This window comes from Ailuropoda melanoleuca, chromosome 8, assembly GCF_002007445.2.
Source record: "Ailuropoda melanoleuca isolate Jingjing chromosome 8, ASM200744v2, whole genome shotgun sequence".
NCBI lineage: Eukaryota > Metazoa > Chordata > Mammalia > Carnivora > Ursidae > Ailuropoda > Ailuropoda melanoleuca.
The window spans coordinates 89,155,278-89,174,738 of record NC_048225.1 but is presented as its reverse complement, the minus strand read 5'-3'; the positions used below and the strand labels follow the sequence as shown (position 1 = coordinate 89,174,738).

At 35.6% G+C, this 19,461-nt stretch overlaps 1 protein-coding gene across 2 annotated transcripts in view; it reads right to left on the bottom strand.

The window, feature by feature from the left end:
* Nucleotides 1-19,461, bottom strand: part of ACBD6 (acyl-CoA binding domain containing 6) — a 197,396-nt gene that overhangs the window by 89,698 nt on the left and 88,237 nt on the right. For both annotated transcript variants that reach the window (XM_002920795.4, XM_034666849.1), the window contains exon 6: nt 4,712-4,801. In XM_002920795.4, the coding sequence (XP_002920841.1) occupies nt 4,712-4,801 (90 nt within the window). The remainder of the gene's footprint in view (nt 1-4,711; nt 4,802-19,461) is intronic.

The window sequence follows — 19,461 nt, the reverse complement described above, 5'->3', positions numbered from 1 at the left end:
GAAAAATGGAAAATATACTGAAGGATATAAAGATTAGAAGCAGAAATACAGTTCAGAGCTGGTGAAATAATTTAAGAGGCCTAAACTAGTGTACTAGAAATGTTGAAATAGAGAAGTAGGTAGATTTGGGGATCTACTTAGAAGGCAGAACCTACAGGACTTGAATGGGTATGAAAATGAGAGCAGAATCAAGGATGATTCCTGGAAAACTGGTTGGATAATGGTGCCAACTACACTGAGGGGTAGTAGTAGTTGTTGAGAGATGGTAGGTTCACTGTAAGATACTGTGAGACTTTGAAGTGTCTGACAGATAGCCAAGAAGAGATACGTTTTTGAGCTACTGGCTGAGAACTGGGTTGGTGATAAAGCTTTCTCCTATTCTCTGTGAAATAATAGAGAATCTGAGAATGAAAAGGACTATAAGACTTTTAAGGCAAAATTAAAGATGGATACCATAAGTTATGGTAATATCAGAGTTGTATAATTTTTTTTTCTAGATTTGCCCGGAGACTAGGTATACATGTGTAAAGGGAAGGTAACTGGCTTAATCAGAATTAGGCTTTTCCCACGTGGCTGTAACAGTTGAAAAACAGAGAATGGAGATGAGGATGAATATAATAGCATGAGAATGGATAAAATGTGCTGACATGGGAGAAGGCACATGTAAAGAAACTAGAGATTTCTTTTAGGTCAAATAAGAAATTTAGGGCGAAATAAAGAGTGTAGTTAGAACTAAAAATTTCAGGCTTAATGAAAAGAGCCAGGATGCTCCCATAAGACCTAAAGGGCTGGACTGGAATGGATATATATGGCAATCAGTGTTAGGTAAAGAAAAGCATTTTATATCTAATATACTGAAAGTAAACACCTAGTACAAGACAAAGATACCCATTTATATTACTTCTATTTGACACAGTACTAGAAGGCGTAGTCAGAGCAAGCAAGCAAGAAAAATAAAAGGAATCCTGCGGCATCTGACTGGCTCAGTCGGTAGAACATGTGACTCTTGATCTTGGGGTCATGAGTTTGAGCCCCACACTGGGTGTACAGATTACTTAAAAAAAAAACGAAAAAGAAAAAGGAATCCAAATTGTAAAGGAAGAAGTAAAATTATCTCTGTTTATAGACAATGAACATGATCTTATATGTAGAAAAACGACAAAGATTAAACAAAAGCTGTAACAACTAATGATCGAATTCAGCAAAGCTGTAGGATACAAAATCAACATGCAAAAATCAGTTGTTTCTGAAGACTAACAATGAACTATCCAAAAAGGAAATTCAGAAAACAATTTACAATAGTGTCAAAAAGAATAAGATACTTAGGAATAAATTTAACCAAGGAAGTGAAAGAACTATACACTGAAAACCACAAAATGCTGCCGAAAAATATTAGAGAAACCAATAAAAGGAAAACAACCCACAGACTAGAAGACTTAACATTGTTAAGATGCCAATACTCCCCTAAGTGATCTACAGATACAGTGCAATCCCTATGAAAATCCCAAAGACGTTTCTTGAAAAAAAAAAAAAAATTCCAGCTTATTAAGCAAGCCACAATAACCAAACCAATCTTGAAAAAGAAACAAAGTTGTAGGGAACCTGGCTGGCTCAGTCGGAGAAGCATGTGACTCTTAATCCTTGGGTTGTGAGTTTGAGCCCCACATTGGGTGTAGACATTCCTTAAATAAATAAATAAATAAATAAATAAATAAATAAATAAAACTTAAAAAAAAAAAAAAAAGAAAATTGGAAGTCTCACAGTTCCTGATTTCAAATTTTACTACAAATGTATAGTAATCAAACCAGTGGTAATGGCACAAAGACAGAAATATAGAACAATGGAATGGATATAAAGCCTAAACCCTCACATACATGATCAAATGATTTTTGACAAGGGTTTCAAGACCATTCAATGGGGGAAAAGACATTTCAACAAATGATGCTGAGAAAACAGACTATCCACACGCAAAAAAATGAAGCTGGACCCCTACCTTAGGCCATATACAAAAACTAACTCAAAATGAGTCAAAGACCTAAACATATGATCTAAAATTATAAAACTCTGAAACATAGGGGGAAACTTTCAAAATACTGAATTTGGCAATGATTTCTTGCATATGATACCAAAAGCACAGGCCACAAAAGAAAATATAGGTAATGCAGACTTCATCGAAATTTAAAAGTGTTGTGCATCAAAGGACACTCTCAATGGAGTGAAAGACAATTCACAGAATGGGGGAAAATATCTGCAACTCATATATCTGACAAGGGATTGACATCCAGAATATACAAGGAATTCCTACAACTTAACAACAAAAATACAAACAACTCGGGGCGCCTGGGTGGTCTGCCTTCGGCTCAGGGCGTGATCCCAGTGTTGTGGGATCGAGCCCCACATCAGGCTCCTCCGCTGTGAGCCTGCTTCTTCCTCTCCCACTCCCCCTGCTTGTGTTCCCTCTCTCGCTGGTTGTCTCTATCTCTGTCGAATAAATAAAATCTTAAAAAAAAAAATACAAACAACTCAATTTAAAAATGGGCAAAGGACAAAAACAAAGAAGATATACAAATGGCCAAAAGTCACATGATAAGATGTTCATCACCAGAAATTAGGGAAATGCATATTAAAACCACAATGAGATACCACTTCACACTCAGTAAGATCCGTATTATCACAAATACAGAAAATAACAAGTGTTGGTAAAGATGTGAAGAAATTGGAACACTTGTGCATGGCTGATGGAAATGTATAATGGTGTAGCCACTGTGGAAAATGGTATGGCAATTTCTCAAAATATTCAACAAAGAATTATCATATGATCAAGCAATTCCACTTCTGGGTATATACTCAAAAGAAGTGAAAGCAAAGACTCAAATATTTGTTACCTATGCTCATAGGAGGATTCATCACAACAGTGAAAAGAAAAGCAACCCAAGTGTTCATAGATGGATATTTGGATAAACAAAATGTGGTATATACATATAATGGTATATTATCTAGTTTTAAAAAGGAAGGAAATTCTTTTTATTTTTTAATTTTTTATTTATTTAAGAGAGAGAGTGAGTGAGAGAGAGAGAGAGAGCACGAGTGGGGGAGGAGCCGAGGGAGAGGGAAAAGCAGACTCCCCACCGAGCAGGGAGCCGGACGCGGGGCTCGATCCGATCCCGGGACCCTGGGATCACGACCTGCGCTGAAGGCAGACGCTTTACCCACTGAGCCACCCAGGCACCCCTAAAAAGGAAACAAATTCTGATACATGCTACCAACATTGATATGATCCTTGAAAATATTATGTTAAGTGAAATGAGTCAGTCATAAAAGGACAAATATTATAAAATTCCACTTATATGAGATACTTAGAATAGTCAAATTCATGAAGGTAGAAAGTAGAATTGTGATTGCTAGGAGATGGGGGAATGGGGAGTTAGTTAAGAATTCAGAATTTCAGTTGGGGAAGAAGGAAAACTTCTGGAGATGAATGGTGGTGATGATTTAACAATATGAATGTACTTAATGCCAAAGAACTGCACACTTAAAAATGGTTAAAGTGTACATTTTATGTTATGTATATTTTGTTACAGTAAAAACAAAAAGAAAGAAAACATAAGGGTAAATCTTAATGACTTTTTATTTGGCAGTGGTTTCTTAGGTATGACACCAAGAGCACAACCAACAAAAGAAAAAATAGATAAACTAGACTTGAATCAAAATTAAAAACCTGTGCACCAAAGGACACTAACAAAAAGTGAAAAGAACCCACAGAAAGGAAGACGATACCTGCAAATCATGTGCCTGACAAAGGTCTACGATCCAGAATATATAAAGAACTCTCACATCTTAACAACAAAAAGACAAACAACTCAATTTAAAACGGGGTGAAAGACTTGAACAGACACTTCTCCAAAGGAGATACAGACTTTGTTAACAAGTACAGGAAAAGGTATCAACATCGCCAGTTGTTAAGGAAATGCAAATCAAAATCAAGCAAGACGTGATTTCACTTTGCCCCCATCACGATGGCTATTAAACAAGAAAATTAGTATTGGCAAAGCAGTGGGGAAATTAGAACCCTCACACATTGCTGGCAGGAACATAAAATGGTGTGATTCCTGTGGAAATAGTTTGCAGGTTCCTCAAAAACAAATTACCATACAACTCTGAAATTCTACTCTTAGGTACAGAACCAAAAGAACTGAAAACAAGCATTCAAATAAAAACACATACATGAATTATTCATAGCAATTACTCACAACTGCCAAAAACAACCCAAATGTCCATCAAATGATGAAATGATAAGCAACATGTGGTATACTCGTACACTGGTATAATATTTAGCCATAAAAAAATGAAGTACTATTACATGCTACATGGATGAACCTTGAAAACATTATGTCAAGTGAAAGAAGCCATTGATTATGATTCTATTTATAGGAAATATCCAGAACAGGCAAACCCATTGAAACAGAAAGCAGGTTAGTTGTTGCCAAGGTCTGCGATGAGGGGGAAATAGGGAGTGACTGCTTAGCAAGTACAAGGCTTCCTTCTGGGGTAATGAAAATGTGAAACAAGAAAGTAGTGACGGTCACACAACACTGTTAACTGTATGAATGCCAAAGAACTGTACACTTTAAAGTGGTTAACAGGGTGAATTTTATGTTGTGCGATTTTTACCACAATTTTTTTAAAAACCTTCCTCTTCATCAGTCTTACCTGACAGTTAATATCAGCTCTATATTGTAGCAAGACTGTAACTAGTTCTTTATGTCCTCGATCACATGCCCAATGGAGTAGAGCTCTGCCCTAAAAACACAAAAAAAGAAATGAATTTGTTATTCCAGTTATGAGGCCAAGTAAGACATACTTTTTTTTTGGTTGAGAATTGTGTATGTATTTTATTATTTTTTTATCTGAGTAGAGTTGACACACAATGTTACATTAGTTTCAGGTGTACAACATAGTGATTCAACTTCTCTACATGTTATGCTGTGCTCCCCACACGTGTAGCTGCCATCTGTCACCATGCAACGCGATTACAGTATCACTGACTGTATTCCCTATGCTGTGCCTTTTACTCCTGTGATTTATTCATTCCACAACTAAAAGTCTGTATCTCCCACTCCCCTTCACCCATTTTTCCCATACCTCCAGCCCCCTTCCCTCTGACAACCATCAGTTTGTTCTGTGTATTTACAGATCTGATTCTTTTTATTAATTTGCTTCGTTCTTTAGATTCCACATGAGTGAAATCATATAGTGTTTATCTTTATTAGTCTGATTTATTTCACTTAGCATAATACCCTCTAGGTCCATCCACATTGTCTTGACAAATGGCAAGATCTCATCTTTTTTTACAAGAGCATTATACTTGCAGGTGTGAGCGCACGTGTGTGCGTGTGTGTGTGTTGTGTACACATATAGAAATATCACACCTTCTTTATCCATTTATCTATCAACGGACACTTAGGTTGATTCCATATCTTGGCCACTGTATGTAATTCTGCAATAGACACAGGGGTGCATTTATCTTTTCAAACTAGTGTTTTTGTTTTCTTTGGGTAAACACCCAGTAGTGAAATTACTGGATCATACATTGTTTGGGGGGGGGGATCATATAGTATTTCTATTTTTTTAAAGATTTTATTTATTTATTTGAGAGCGCACGCACGCGCACACACACACGCGCGCGCGCGCGCGCGCGCGCGAGTGGGGGAGGGGCAGAGGAAGAGGGAGAAGCAGACTCCCTTGCTGACCAGGGAGCCCGATGCAGGACTCAATCCCAGGACCCTGGGATCATGACCTGAGTCAAAGGCAGACACTCAACTAACTGACTGAGCCAGCCAGGCACCCTTCGTATTTCTGTTTCTAATTTTTTGAGGAACCTCCACACTGTTGTCCACAGTGGCTACACCAATTCACATTCCCACCAACAATGCAGGAGGATTCCTTTTTCTCTACATCCTCCACAACACTTATTATTTCTTGTGTTTTTTATTTTAGCCATTGTGACAGATATAAGGTAATATCTCATTGTGGTTTTGATCTGCATTTTCCTGATGATTATTGATGCTGAGCATCTTTTCATATGTCTATTGGCCATCTGTATGTCTTTGGAAAAATGGCTATTCAGGTCCTCTGCCCACTTTTTAATTGGGTTATTTTTTTGGTGTTGAGGCATATAAACTTTTTATATACTTTGGATATTAACCCCTTATCAGATATATCACTTGGAAATATCTTTTCCCATTCAGTAGGTTGCCTTTTTGTTTTGCTGATGGTTTCCTTCGCTGTGTAAAAGCTTTTTATTTTAATATAGTCCCAATAGCTTATTTTTGCTTTTCTTTCACTCTTGCCTTAGGAGACATATCTAGAAAAATGTTGCTATGGCTCATGTCAGAGAAATTACTACCTGTGTTCTATTCTAGGATTTTTATGGTTTCAGGTCTCACATTTAGGTCTTTAATCCATTTTGAGTTTATTTTTGTGGATCGTGTGAGAAAGTGGTCCAGTTTCATTCTTTTACATGTACCTGTCTACTTTTCTCAGCACCAGTTATTGAAGAAACTATTTTTTCCCTGTATTTCTACCTTGTCATAGATGAACTGATCATATGAGTATGGGTTTATATTTGGGATCTCTACTCTGTTCCATTCATCTATGTGTCTATTTTGTGCAAATATCATACTGCTTTGATGACTACAGCTTTATTGTGGTACCTTGAAATCTGAAATTATGATACCTGCAGCTTTTTCTTTCTCAAGATTGCTTTGGCTATTCAGGCTCTTTTGTGGTTCCATCCAAATTTTAGGATTATTTGTTCTCGTTCTGTGAAACACGTGGCTGGAATTTTGATAGGGATTGCGCTGAATCTGTAGATTGCTTTGGGTAGTATGAACATTTTAACAATATTCAATCCATGTGCAGGGAATATCTTTCCATTTGTGTTGTCTTTAATTTCTTTCATCAATGTTTTATAGTTTTTAAAGTACAGGTCTTAACCACCTCCTTGGTTAAGTTTATTCCTAGGTATTTTACTATTTTTGATGCAACTGTAAATGAAATTTTTTCTTAATTTCTCTGTTATTTTGTTATTAGTTTATAGAAATGCTACTGATTTCTGGGTATTAATTTTTTATCTTCCAACTTCACTGAATTCATTTATCTAGTAGTTCTATCTAGTTCTAGTTTTATCTAGTGTCTAGTTCTAGTAGTTTTCTGGTGGAGCCTTTAGGGTTTTCTATGGATAGCATCATGTCATCTGCAAATAGGGACAGTTTAACCTCTTCCTTACCAATATGGATGCCTTTTATTTCTTTTTCTTGTGAAATTGCTATGGCTAGGACTTCTAGTACTATACCGAATTAAATGGTGAGAATGGACATCCTTGTCTTGTTCCTGACCTTAGAGAAAAAGCTCTGTTTTTCACCATTGAGTATGGTGTTAGCTGTGGGTGTTTCACATATGGTATTTTTCCTCTAAACCCACTTTGTTGAGTTCCTATCATAAACAGATGTCAAATTTTGTCAAATGCATTTTCTGCATTTATTGAAACGATCAGATGATTTTCGTCCTTCATTTTGTTGACGGGGCATATCACGTTGATTAATTAGCGAATACTGAACCATCCTTACATCCCAGAATAAATCCCACTTGATGGCAGTGAATGATCCTTTCAATGCATTGTGAATGTGGTTTGCTAATATTTTGTTGAGGATTTTTGCATCTATGTTCATCATGGATATTGACTTGTAGTTTTCTTTTCTGGTGGTGTCTTTGCCCAATTTTGATATCAGGGTAATGCCGGACTTGTAGAATGTGTTTGAAAGCTCTCCTTCCTCTTCTATTTTTTCGAATAGTTTAAGGACAATAGGTACTAACTCTTCTTTAAATGTTTGATAGAATTCACCTGTGGATCCATCTGGTCCTAGACTTCTATGTTTTGGTAGTTTTTTGATTATCAATTCAATTTTGTTACTAGATTTTCAGGTTTTCTATTTCTTCCTGATTTACTTTTAGATAACTGTATGTTTCTAGGAATTTATCCATTTTTTTCCTAGGTTGTCCAATTTGTTGGCATATAATTTTTCACATTAGTCTCTTAAAACGTTTTGTATTTCTGTGGTGTCAGTTGTTACTTTTCCTTTGTTTCTGGTTTCATTTATTTGGGTCCTTTTTTATTCCCCTGATGAGTATGGTTAAGGGTTATCAATTTTGTTTATCTTTTCAAAGAATCTCCACCTGATTTCATTGGGTTTTTTTTTTCTTTTTTAGTCTTTATGTCATTTCTTTATGCTCTGATCTTTATTATTTCCTTTCTTCTACTCACCTTGGGCTTTGTTCTTCTTTTCCTAGTTCTTTTAGGTGTAAGGTTAGATTGTTTATTTGAGTTTTTTCTTGTTTCTTGAGGCAGGCCTGTATTGCTATACATTTCCTTTTAAGAACTGCTTCTGCTGCATCCAAAAAATTTTGGACTTTTGTGTTTTCATTTTCATTTGTCTCCATGTTTTTTATTTCTTCGACTTCTTCACTGACCAACTGATTGTTTAGTATCATGTTGTTTAGAGTGCCACATGTTTGTGTTTTTTCCAGCTTTTTTCTTGTAATTGATTTCTAGTTTCAAACTCTTGGGATCAGCAAAAACACATGGTGTGATTTCATATTCGTAAATTATTTGAGACTTGTTTTGTGGCCTAACGTGATTATTCTGGAGAATGTTCCATGAGCACTTGAAAAGAATGTGTATTCTGTTGTTTTTGGATGGAATGTTCTATATTATATCTGTTATATCCATCTGGTATAATATGTCATTCAATGATACTGTTTTTTTATTGATTTTCTGCCTAAATCTATCCATTGATGTAAATGGGGTGTTAAATTCCCTACTATTACTGTATTACCATCAATTTCTCTCTTATGTCCATTAATATTTGCTTTATGTATTTAGGTGCTCCAATGTTAGGTGCATAGATATTTACAATTCTTACATCATCTTGTTGGATTGATCCCTTTATCATTATGTAATGCCCATCTTTGTCTCCTACTACAGTGTTTGTTTTATTTTTTTCTTTAAGATTTTATTTATCCATTTGAGAGAGAGAGAGAGAGAGACAGAGACAGCACAAGCAGGGGCAGATTCCCTGCTGAGCTAGGAGCCCAACACAGGGCTCAATCCCAGGACCTGGAGATCACGACCTGAGCTGAAGGCAGACGCTCAACCATCTGAGCCACCCAGGTGCCCATACAGTGTTTCTTTTAAAGTCTATTTTGTCTGATATAAGTATTGCTACCCCAGGTTGTTTCTTGCCTCCATTTGCATGGTAAATGTTTTTCTATCTCTTCACTTTCAGTCTGTATGCGTCTTTAGATCTGAGGTGAGTCTCCTGAAGGCAGAATATAGATGGGTCTTCTTTTTTATTCATTCTGCCACCATGTATCTTTTGATTGTAGCTTTTAAGCCTTTCAAGTAATTTACTAATAGGTATGTACTAAAAGATAAAATGTTTTAAGAAAGACAAAGTAATATGTAAAACTGTAGGTTAATTATTCTAAGAATAGTTGATATAAAATGCTCTATGGGAAAGGCAGTAGACTTTTCTAAATCAACTGGAAATTCTGAGTTCTACTTCTGGAATACATTACGCACTAGCCCAATGACTTACTTCACCCTGATCCATTTCCTCATCTACACAGTGAAGAAAAGGATAATACTAACAGCAGTAACAACAATAGTATTTGTTGAATGAATGAACTATAAGATGATGCGCTGTTAATTTTAACGTACTTTATAAATGTAAAATATAGTTTTCTTAAATTATTATGTTCACTTCTTCTGGTGAAAGAAATCTTACAGACAAAATACGAGTACTTAAACTTAGGTAGAAGTCACAATCAGTATATCTAAATTAACTCATATAGTTCTTACAATGTAAGAAAATTTGGTCAGTTTGAAACTAAGCATTGCCCATTAATATCCCAAATTTACATTATGAAATATCTAAAAAAAAAAACCCACTAATACAGTCTGCTAGTGTCTATCTTCAAATGTTGGCACTTGCAAAACAGAATAGATGACTAACAGTAAGGAGACAAAGTACTAAATACAAAACATTTAACCACTGTCTACCAAAGACTCACAGTTACTATCAACATGTTAATTCTATTCTCCATTTTCAGAAAATCTTGATTTAGTTAATCAAAGAAGCCCACTTGGTCCAAAGAATTTAAAAAAAAACCCAGAAGTAGAGGGCTTTTCTGAAGAAATGAGTGATATATAGTTTAACCCTACTTTTTGAGGGTAGAAGTGATGCTGTCATTTTTACAGAATTGAATGTTTTTCTACACTAAGTTGAAATCCCTACTTTATGTCATTTTAGAAAAGATTTAAGAAGATATAAGCAACAAAGATGGTTTTAAAGTAAAAAGCACTTTTCGAGAAAGCTTTTCTTTAAATTTTTTTTTTTATTTTTTTATTTTTATTTTTTTTAAGTTTTTTTTTTTTTTTTTTTTATTCGACAGAGATAGAGACAGCCAGCGAGAGAGGGAACACAAGCAGGGGGAGTGGGAGAGGAAGAAACAGGCTCATAGCGCAGGAGCCTGATGTGGGGCCCGATCCCACAACGCCAGGATCACGCCCTGAGCCGAAGGCAGACGCCCAACCGCTGTGCCACCCAGGCGCCCCTCGAGAAAGCTTTTCTAAACCCACTCTATACTCTTTATCTTTCAGACTCTCTTCATGCACCTAGTAGTTTGACTAATTAAACCAGGATTTACTCTTGAAGAAAACAACAAGGAAAAAAAACAATGACAACTTCTTCCCTACAAATTATTCTTCTATTTTTCTTCCATTTGCTCAATTTATTTACTTGTGAGTATGTTTTCCTACAGGCTTATACAAAATCCAAAGAGGAAGGAAAGCAGAAAATTTTAAAATGTGGGCAAATTCTTCACAATTTGTTATAGTGGCAAAACTATTTTTTCAGAACCCACTAAGACTATCTTTTAATGGAGACAGTTCTAAAAGACAAGTAATAAATGTATTGTTGAGTACAGAAAAGAGTTTCCCATGTTAAAATTTCTTTAGCTCTGGAGCGCCTGGGTGGCTCAGTTGTTAAGCATCTGCCTTCGGCTCAGGGCGTGATCCTGGCGTTCTGGGATCGAGCCCCACGTCAGGCTCCTCTGCTGGAAGCCTGCTTCTTCCTCTCCCACCCCCCTGCTTGTGTTCCCTTTCTCGCTGGCTATCTCTCTGGCAAATAAATAAATAAAATCTTTTTTTAAAAAAATTTCTGTAGCTCTAATGTGTACTGACCTGCTGCTACTAAGGCACAAATTCCAAAACCCTTCATATGGTCAATCAGATACTGTAATAAGACTCTTGCGAAAAATAGCAATGTATAAAATATTCTATAGTTCTATTTAACTGTTTCACAGATTTTACATTAAAAGAACCAGGATTTCAAAGTCTCTATCTTCTTTCATTCTAATTTTAAGTATGTATTCTATGGCTATTTAGTTAAACTATTAACAAGAATTACTGCACAGTTAAAATGATGTGTGATACACTTACATGGGGCACCTACCAAAGTACCTAATAGTTAAGTAAGAAAACATAATATTAACATATCTAGTAGTTTTACCTCAAAATGAACAGATAATTTCTACTTCTCAACCAGGTTCCTGATTTCTCTTTAGGTTTAACCCAACAGGGTTATATCAACTAATGTTAAAATATAAATCCTTAGCTGTTGCAACGGGAAAGCAGACAAGCAACATATTTTACTGTTAATGGGAGTTATATTTTAAATTTCCCATATGTGGTGCCAAAAATTTACTTTAGGGGAAAGACCTATGACTGGACCTCAGTAGTGATTTCCACTTTAGATGTATTTTCCAGAACGGTAGCACTAGTCTAGCAATGTTTTAGGGAGGATGATGTGCTCTCAGACATTTACACTATGCTTTTTAATACGTTTTTTTGACCTGTGCTATAATTAATTTTTGTAACACATTATTTTAATGGTACACTAATTAACCTTGAATTAGAATGAATTCTCTGACAATGACTTTCTGTAGAAGGCTGAAGATATCTACATTAAGACCACCTAATGATTAATATTTTTACACGGTATAAAGAAGCTCAAAACAAGAGCAAGATTACACATACTTGTAAATAAACAAAGATAAAATAAATCAGGCTTTGGAATTTTGCTTTCAAATGTTCTATACTTAAATGAAGAAAGACTAGCACAACCAGGTGTCTGAACGTGATAACTCTTTACTTCAAATTATAAAGTTCCTGTAAACATGCTCTAATTTAAGATTATTAATTCAAGTAATTACATAACCAGTAATTTGCAGAGATGCTCTCCTCATAACCACTCAGGACAAAATCAGGAAGTAAACATCTGTGGTTTCTTTCTTTTCTCTTTGTTAACCACAAACATATCTTGACCAATACAATTATTATTAAATTATTTCAGATACAGGATTTCATAATCTCTCCTCTACAAGAAGAACTGTGAATTAGGTACACATTAAGCTATAGTTTCTTAAAGATTATCCAAATTCATAAAGTACTTTACCTATTTTTTTATGTAACTGCTTTATTTTCTGTGACTGATATAATCTTCTACCAATTTTCAAGTTAAATGTATTTTTACTGCATCATAAAAGCTGACAATTCTTTGTTTCTAGTTTTAACAACTCTCCTGAAAAAATACCCTACAAGGATTTAGGAGATTAGGGGGGGAAAGCTATTATTAAAAGGAATCTTTGGCCACAAGAAGACTAAGAAGCACTATTTGGAGAGCTCTGGATAAATTCTGGAATTCAAATACTGTAAAACACAGGGGGTAAAAAAGAGTTCTCATCTGTTAACCAAGAGTGCAAATACTGTCCTACCTCAGACAGATGAATGACTCCTAAGTGCTTTGAAAGTGCAGGGTGGCAGCTAACCTATTAAGTGGTATTACTTTCATACCTTCTGGAAAATACAGAGTGGGTCTTAATATTTTAAATGGTTCGTTGCTATCCTTAGTTACTTGCCCTTATACCTGTAGAATTTTTTAAAACTAGATTTTTCTCCTAATACCACAAATTAAAAGAGAATGCATTATAAAATGAGTCTTGATGGCCTTATGGCATTTTGAGAACACAAACAAAACATACACCATAAGTACAGTAGACAAAAACAGAGCAAAGTTCGTATACTTAAATTTGTGAGAGTTGTCATCTTGCCATTCTGTGCAAAAGAAATACTGCAAACAGACTGATGTGAATTTCTCTCTGCAAAAAAATTGGGTTTAAATTGACAATTGTAGTGGAGACTGACTTCAGCTACCGATAACCTTCCATGTCTGTCTCCTCTACCTATCCTTATCTTGTACCTTTTCCTGCTGCTGCTGTAGCAGCTGGTTATAGTGACAACTCCTTCGCCATCAGCACCAGAAACTACACAATGCCTCGTACTTACACCTTCCTCTCAATAGCGAACCGACAATGCTGTTTCAAAAATTTAAAGACAGGATTAGAACCGGGGAGACAGTTTAAGGTGTCAAGCTTGATGAACCTAGCATGGAAGGCAGTGGCTCCCTGTAGGACACTTTATTTACCAGCATTAAAGAGAACACCACGTACCAATATGGTGATACATATTTAAATCAGCAACTACTTGATCGCTTTCATTGGCTAAGATCTAAGGTAAAGAGAAATGGTGTTGCTGAGTTTTCAGGGAATTAAGAAGCCTTTTAAATTTACTACTTAAAAAAATCTCTTCACAAGGAGTTACTAAGCCATAATGTTAGTGACTTATGAATGAAGAAACAAACAAGGGAGTTATTATTTTATCCTGTATAAAATAAGTAATGATAAATTGCCATGAAAATAGCCCAGGTGTCCATCACAAGGCAATGGACAAATAATGATATATTTATATGATGGAATATTACTCAGCAATATAAAAATAGAAAGAACTGATTTAAAGAACAAAGTTAATGAATCCCAAAATATAATGCTAAATGGAAGAAAACTTACACAGAAAGTACATATTATGATTCCATTTACATAAAGTTCTAGAACATACAAAACCAATCTATGAATCTATGGTAGAAAAATTATAAGAACAATGGTTACCTTTGTGGAATTAGAAGAATGAACCATTATACGCAACTAATGAAGCATCAAACTTTACATCGGAATCTGGGGATGTACTGTATGGTGATTAACACAATATAATAAAATAAAATTAAAAAAGACCAATCTTCCTTGCTTTCACTCTGACCTAGTGAACCTCTCTGGTAACCATACACCAGAGAACAGCTTTGTTGTGGGTTTCAGTCTTATTAAATGTTTTAAACTGTGAAAAAAAAAAAAAAAAAAAACCAGGGATGTACTGTATGGTGACTTACATAATATAATAAAAAATGTTATTATAGAAGAATGAACCAGCTGGGAAGGGGCATGGTGGGACTTTCTGGGGTGATAGTAATGTTCTCTGTCTTGACAGGAGTTTCACTTACGTAGGTATATTAATTGAATATGCAGTTAAGATTTGTGCATTTCACTTTATGTAAATGCCAGCTCAAAAGAAAAACTGAACAAATACTGAATTCTAGTAAGTGATATGATGCTGAAGCATGCAGAAGGAAATGTGTTGTCTACAAAATACTCTGAAATGCATCAAAAAGAAGATTGATTGACGGACAGAAAGATGGATAGATATTGATAAAGCAAGCAGAATAAAATATTAAATGGTACAATCTAGGGGGTAGGGATACAGATGTTCACTGTAAAATTCTTTCAACTTTGCTCTATGCTTAAAGTTTTTCATAGTAAAGTGTTGGAAAAAGTCAAAGAAAAATTTGTACACCCATATTCATAGCAACATTATTCATAATAGCCAAAATATGAAAGCAACTCAAGTGCCCAAAGACAAATGAAATATGGCCTATACATACAATGCAATATTATTTAGTTTTAAAAAGGAAGGAAATTCTGACACATGCAGTAATACAGATGAACCTGAAAACATTATGCTAAGTGGAATAAGCCAGTCGGAAAGGACAAATACTTGTGATTCCATGCAGAGGAGGTACCTAAAGTAGTTACATTCATGGACACAGAAAGCAGAATGGTGGTTGCGGGGGGAGTGAAGATTCAGGGACGGAATGGGGAGTTAGTGTTTAATGAGTACAGACTTTTGTTTGGGGAAGATGAAAACATTCTACAGATGGATGGTGGTGATAGTTGCACAACACTGTGAATGTATTTAATGCCACAGAACCACACACTTCAACCTGGCTAAAATGGTAAATATTATGTATATTTCACCACAATCAAAAATAAAAAGTTGTCAAAGCTCATAAGATTTAACCTACTTTTGCTATTTTCTGATTTTGCACTAAATATGAGCTTCTGATATAAAGTTAGGCTTGATTTTGAAATGGTGCTGCTTGCCTTAATGCATATGACAATAATGTGACAGTTTAAGAATGCATTTCTCAATTATTAGTGTGAATGAACAAGTTCCTTCAAATTACTATTTTAATCAAATACACAATCAAAATAATATATACTCAAACGTAGAAAGTTACTTAAGGACATACATTTTTTTCCTTTCTCAAATCTTAAATAAAAGCAAAATTTAGCCTCAATATACTGACTCTGCTTCTTAAACCTTTTGTTAGGTTAACACTATCAGTTTCACCAAATTTTGCAGCAGTTTCTCAAGGCAAAAACATGTAAACTGTATTCTGACATGAGCCACAAATTTAAAGCAAGGCAAGAAGGGAAAGGGATGAAGAGAAAGGTAACTTACTTCAAGGCATTTGAAAGAATCAACAAATATATGGAGAATGGTAACAGTAAGTATAGTAAGTATAACTACACAACTTTTTTTTTATAAAACTAATCTGTTATGTGAAAAAAAATGTTTTAATTACGATATCAGCTGGAAACACCATGTAATTTTCTCCAATTAGAAATACGTGCCTTACTATATTAGTAGTAATTACAACTTGAATAAATAAAAGATATATACCAGGAACTATACTTATTCATAATAAAATAACTTCATTATGAAATATGAATTATTTAAAAGCATTTTATATATATGCGCATGTGTCATGATAGTTATAGATCCAAATATATACATTTCCAGCAAGATATGATTGTGTTTATTTCAATATGTGGAAATGCAAGCATATCATTTATGACTATAAATTAAATTTCTATGACTATGACTTATTTTATGACTGTAATTAAATTTCTTTATGTGCTTACAGCAAATTTTAAGTGCAATAAATGTAATTTTTAGTCATCTAAGGGCAAGACTGAAATTGGGTTGAACTTGCTGGATGAACATTTTAAATAAAATCATATACCATCTTAAAGAATCCTAGGCAATCAGTAATGAAATCTCTCAAGCTCAAATATCAGATAGAGAGACACAAAGAGCTGGATGTCCTTTCAAAACTGTAATTGTCACCCAACTAATTATAGTAGGGAAATGCCTTTTTTTATAAAGGGGTTAAAAGTATTTAGCTAGCAATTTAATTCTGACATTTCAAACTTTTAGTCCATCATCAAGGCTTACCAAGTCGTTGTTTTATTTGCTAGGGCTTTAAAAGTCATGAAGCAATACCATTTATTTTATTTAGGATGTTAAGTTTGATTCTAATTTTAAGCTCTCATTTCCCTCATGTTTTTAAATTAATTCATACAAATCCCTGATTAATAATAAAAGGCTTGCCATCAGTATTCAAGGCCCAGCCTGAGATGTCATGGCTGAGAAGGCAGAAATCTGCTTGGAGCAATGAGAGAGCCCAACTGAATTCTTGGCGTCTCAGTCTATGAATGTGTAAGCACTTCATCTGTTCCTGGAAACACAATATTCTGGCAGGCTGGGGGTAAAGGTAGCTGCATGGGTAACAAATTGTTAGACGTGGGAAGCCATACTACATCAAAGTAACTGAATGACAGAGCACCACATTTTACAAGTTTCTTTTAACTTGGCAAAAAAAAAAAAATTGTGTACTGTAAGCTATTTGTGTTCTAGACGCTTTTTACTCCTATCACTGCTGTCCAATGATCTTTGCAAAGGTCGTGTGGTAGATTTGCCTTTTAGTACTGCTTTTTTTTTTTTTTAAGATTTTATTTATTTATTCAACAGAGATAGAGACAGCCAGTGAAAGAGGGAACACAAGCAGGGGGAGTGGGAGAGGAAGAAGCAGGCTCACAGTAGAAGAGCCTGACGTGGGGCTCGATCCCAGAATGCTGGGATCATACCCTGAGCCGAAGGCAGATGCTTAACGACTGAGCCACCCAGGCACCCCTTTAGTACTGCTTTAAAAAAAAAAAAAAACTGTTGCAAATCAGAGCATAACATTAGCAGGGCCAACTGGAAACTGCATATCCTTCTTAAATCCGGTGGCAAAAAGAACACTCTCTCAGACCTGCATTTCCACCTAGCAGTTATATGTATTTCGGTAAGTGATGTGTACGTCTCTGAATTAGTTCCTGTCTGTAAAATGAGGATAGCATCTACCTTATGGGGTTGTTGGGAATATAATAGGTGAAAGTACCCTGTAAATTAAAACACACACCATATAAGGTATTATTATTTGAAAGACAGAAAATTCTAATAGGGAATGTCTAGTACGCACACAATACGTTCAAGGGAGAAAGTGACCCTGAAAAGTTAAGTGGACTTCCAGTTTCCAATTCTATATATAAGGAGCTTGGCAGGTGCCACTCCATACTAACAACAAGCAGAATGCTGAACAGGTTGAAAAATCAATTATTCTTGTTGGATCCATAAGAGAGGGGAGGACACAGGGACACCTGGGTGGCTGTCAGTTAAGTGTCTGCCTTTGGCTCAGGTCATGATCCCAGGGTCCTGGGTTCCAGTCCCACATCAAGCTCCTTCCTCAGACGGGGAGAGAAGCCTGCTTCTCCCTCTGCCCCTCCCCCCACTCATGCTCACTCTCTTGCTCGTGTATTCTCTCTCTCAAATAAATAAAAAAATCTTTGAAAACAAAAGAGAGAGAGAGAGGGGAGGACACAGGGCAAACCACTGACCCCAAGACTAGAGAGACAGGTGAACTCAACTTTCTAAAGCAGAACTTCATAAGTGAAAACCACTCCAGGAACTGCCAGGCAGAAAAACCTGACTACGACTGACAAAACTGACTTGCTGAAGGGTCAACTCTGAGAGTTAAAAACTCCAGGGGCATCTACTTATGGTGGGGAGGCTACACAACGTTGTGAGATTTACCTCCGTGAGTTTGGCCAGGTTCCCAAAGTAACTATCAGAGAAAAATCCCCTCTTGATTCTGGAGTGGGAAATGAGTCCTTTTGAAATATATCAGAGCATTCTGTTCTCAACAAGGCCTGCCTTTGGGGAAAACTAGTTAACCAGTGCCTAACCTGCTAGGTATCACCAGAGCCAACTGACCTGGGGTAAGGGAAATACCCAACTCCAGCCCACTCTAGCCATTCTGTTCCACTTAAGCAGGGAGGAAAAAAGACAGAACCACTTGTGAAATTCACAGACCAGAGACACAGACTCACTAAAGATGGAGACCTAATCATAGGACTATAGAGTCCTTCCCCTCTTCCACACCTCACCACATCACTAAAGGACTACTTATAACAGTTCCTTTTACCCAGTAGATGATGTGTAGCTATTAGTAAAAATTACAAGGTATACCAAAGGGTAAAAAACAATCTGAAGAGATAGAGCAATTATCAGACCCAAATATGGCAAGGATATTGGAAACATCAAGCCAAGAATTCATAACAACTATAATTAATATGTTAAAGGCTCTAACAGATAAAATCGACAGTGTGCAAGAACAGATGGACAATGTAAGCAAAGACATAGAAATTCTAAGGAAGAACCAAAAAGAAATACCAGATTAAAAAAAAACTGTAATAGAAATAAGTAACGCCTTTGATGGGCTTATTAGTGGCCTGGATAAGACTAAGGAAAGAATCTTTGAGCTAGAGGACATACCTAATAGAATCCATGAAAACTGAAAATCAAAGAGAATAAAGACTGAAAAAAACCAGGATAGAATATCCAAGAACTGTGGGAAAACAAAAGGTGTGACATATGCATAATGGGGACACCAAAAGCAGAAGAAACAGAAGAAGGTACAGAAGAAATATATGAAATAATGACTGGATTTCCCCAAATTAATGCTAAACACCAAGCCACATATCCAGGAAGCTCAGAGAACACCAAACAAGATAAATGCCAAAAAAAAACCCCAAAAAACCTAAAACCAAAAACAAAAAAAAGACCACCCAAAAACCGAAAAACTACACCTCAGCATACTGTTTTCAAATTAAAGAAAATCAAAGACAAAGAAAAATCTTGAAAGACGCTAGAAAAAAAAAAAAACACCTTATTTTAGAGGAACAAAGATAAGAATTACATCTAACTTCCCCTCAGAAACTGTGCAAGA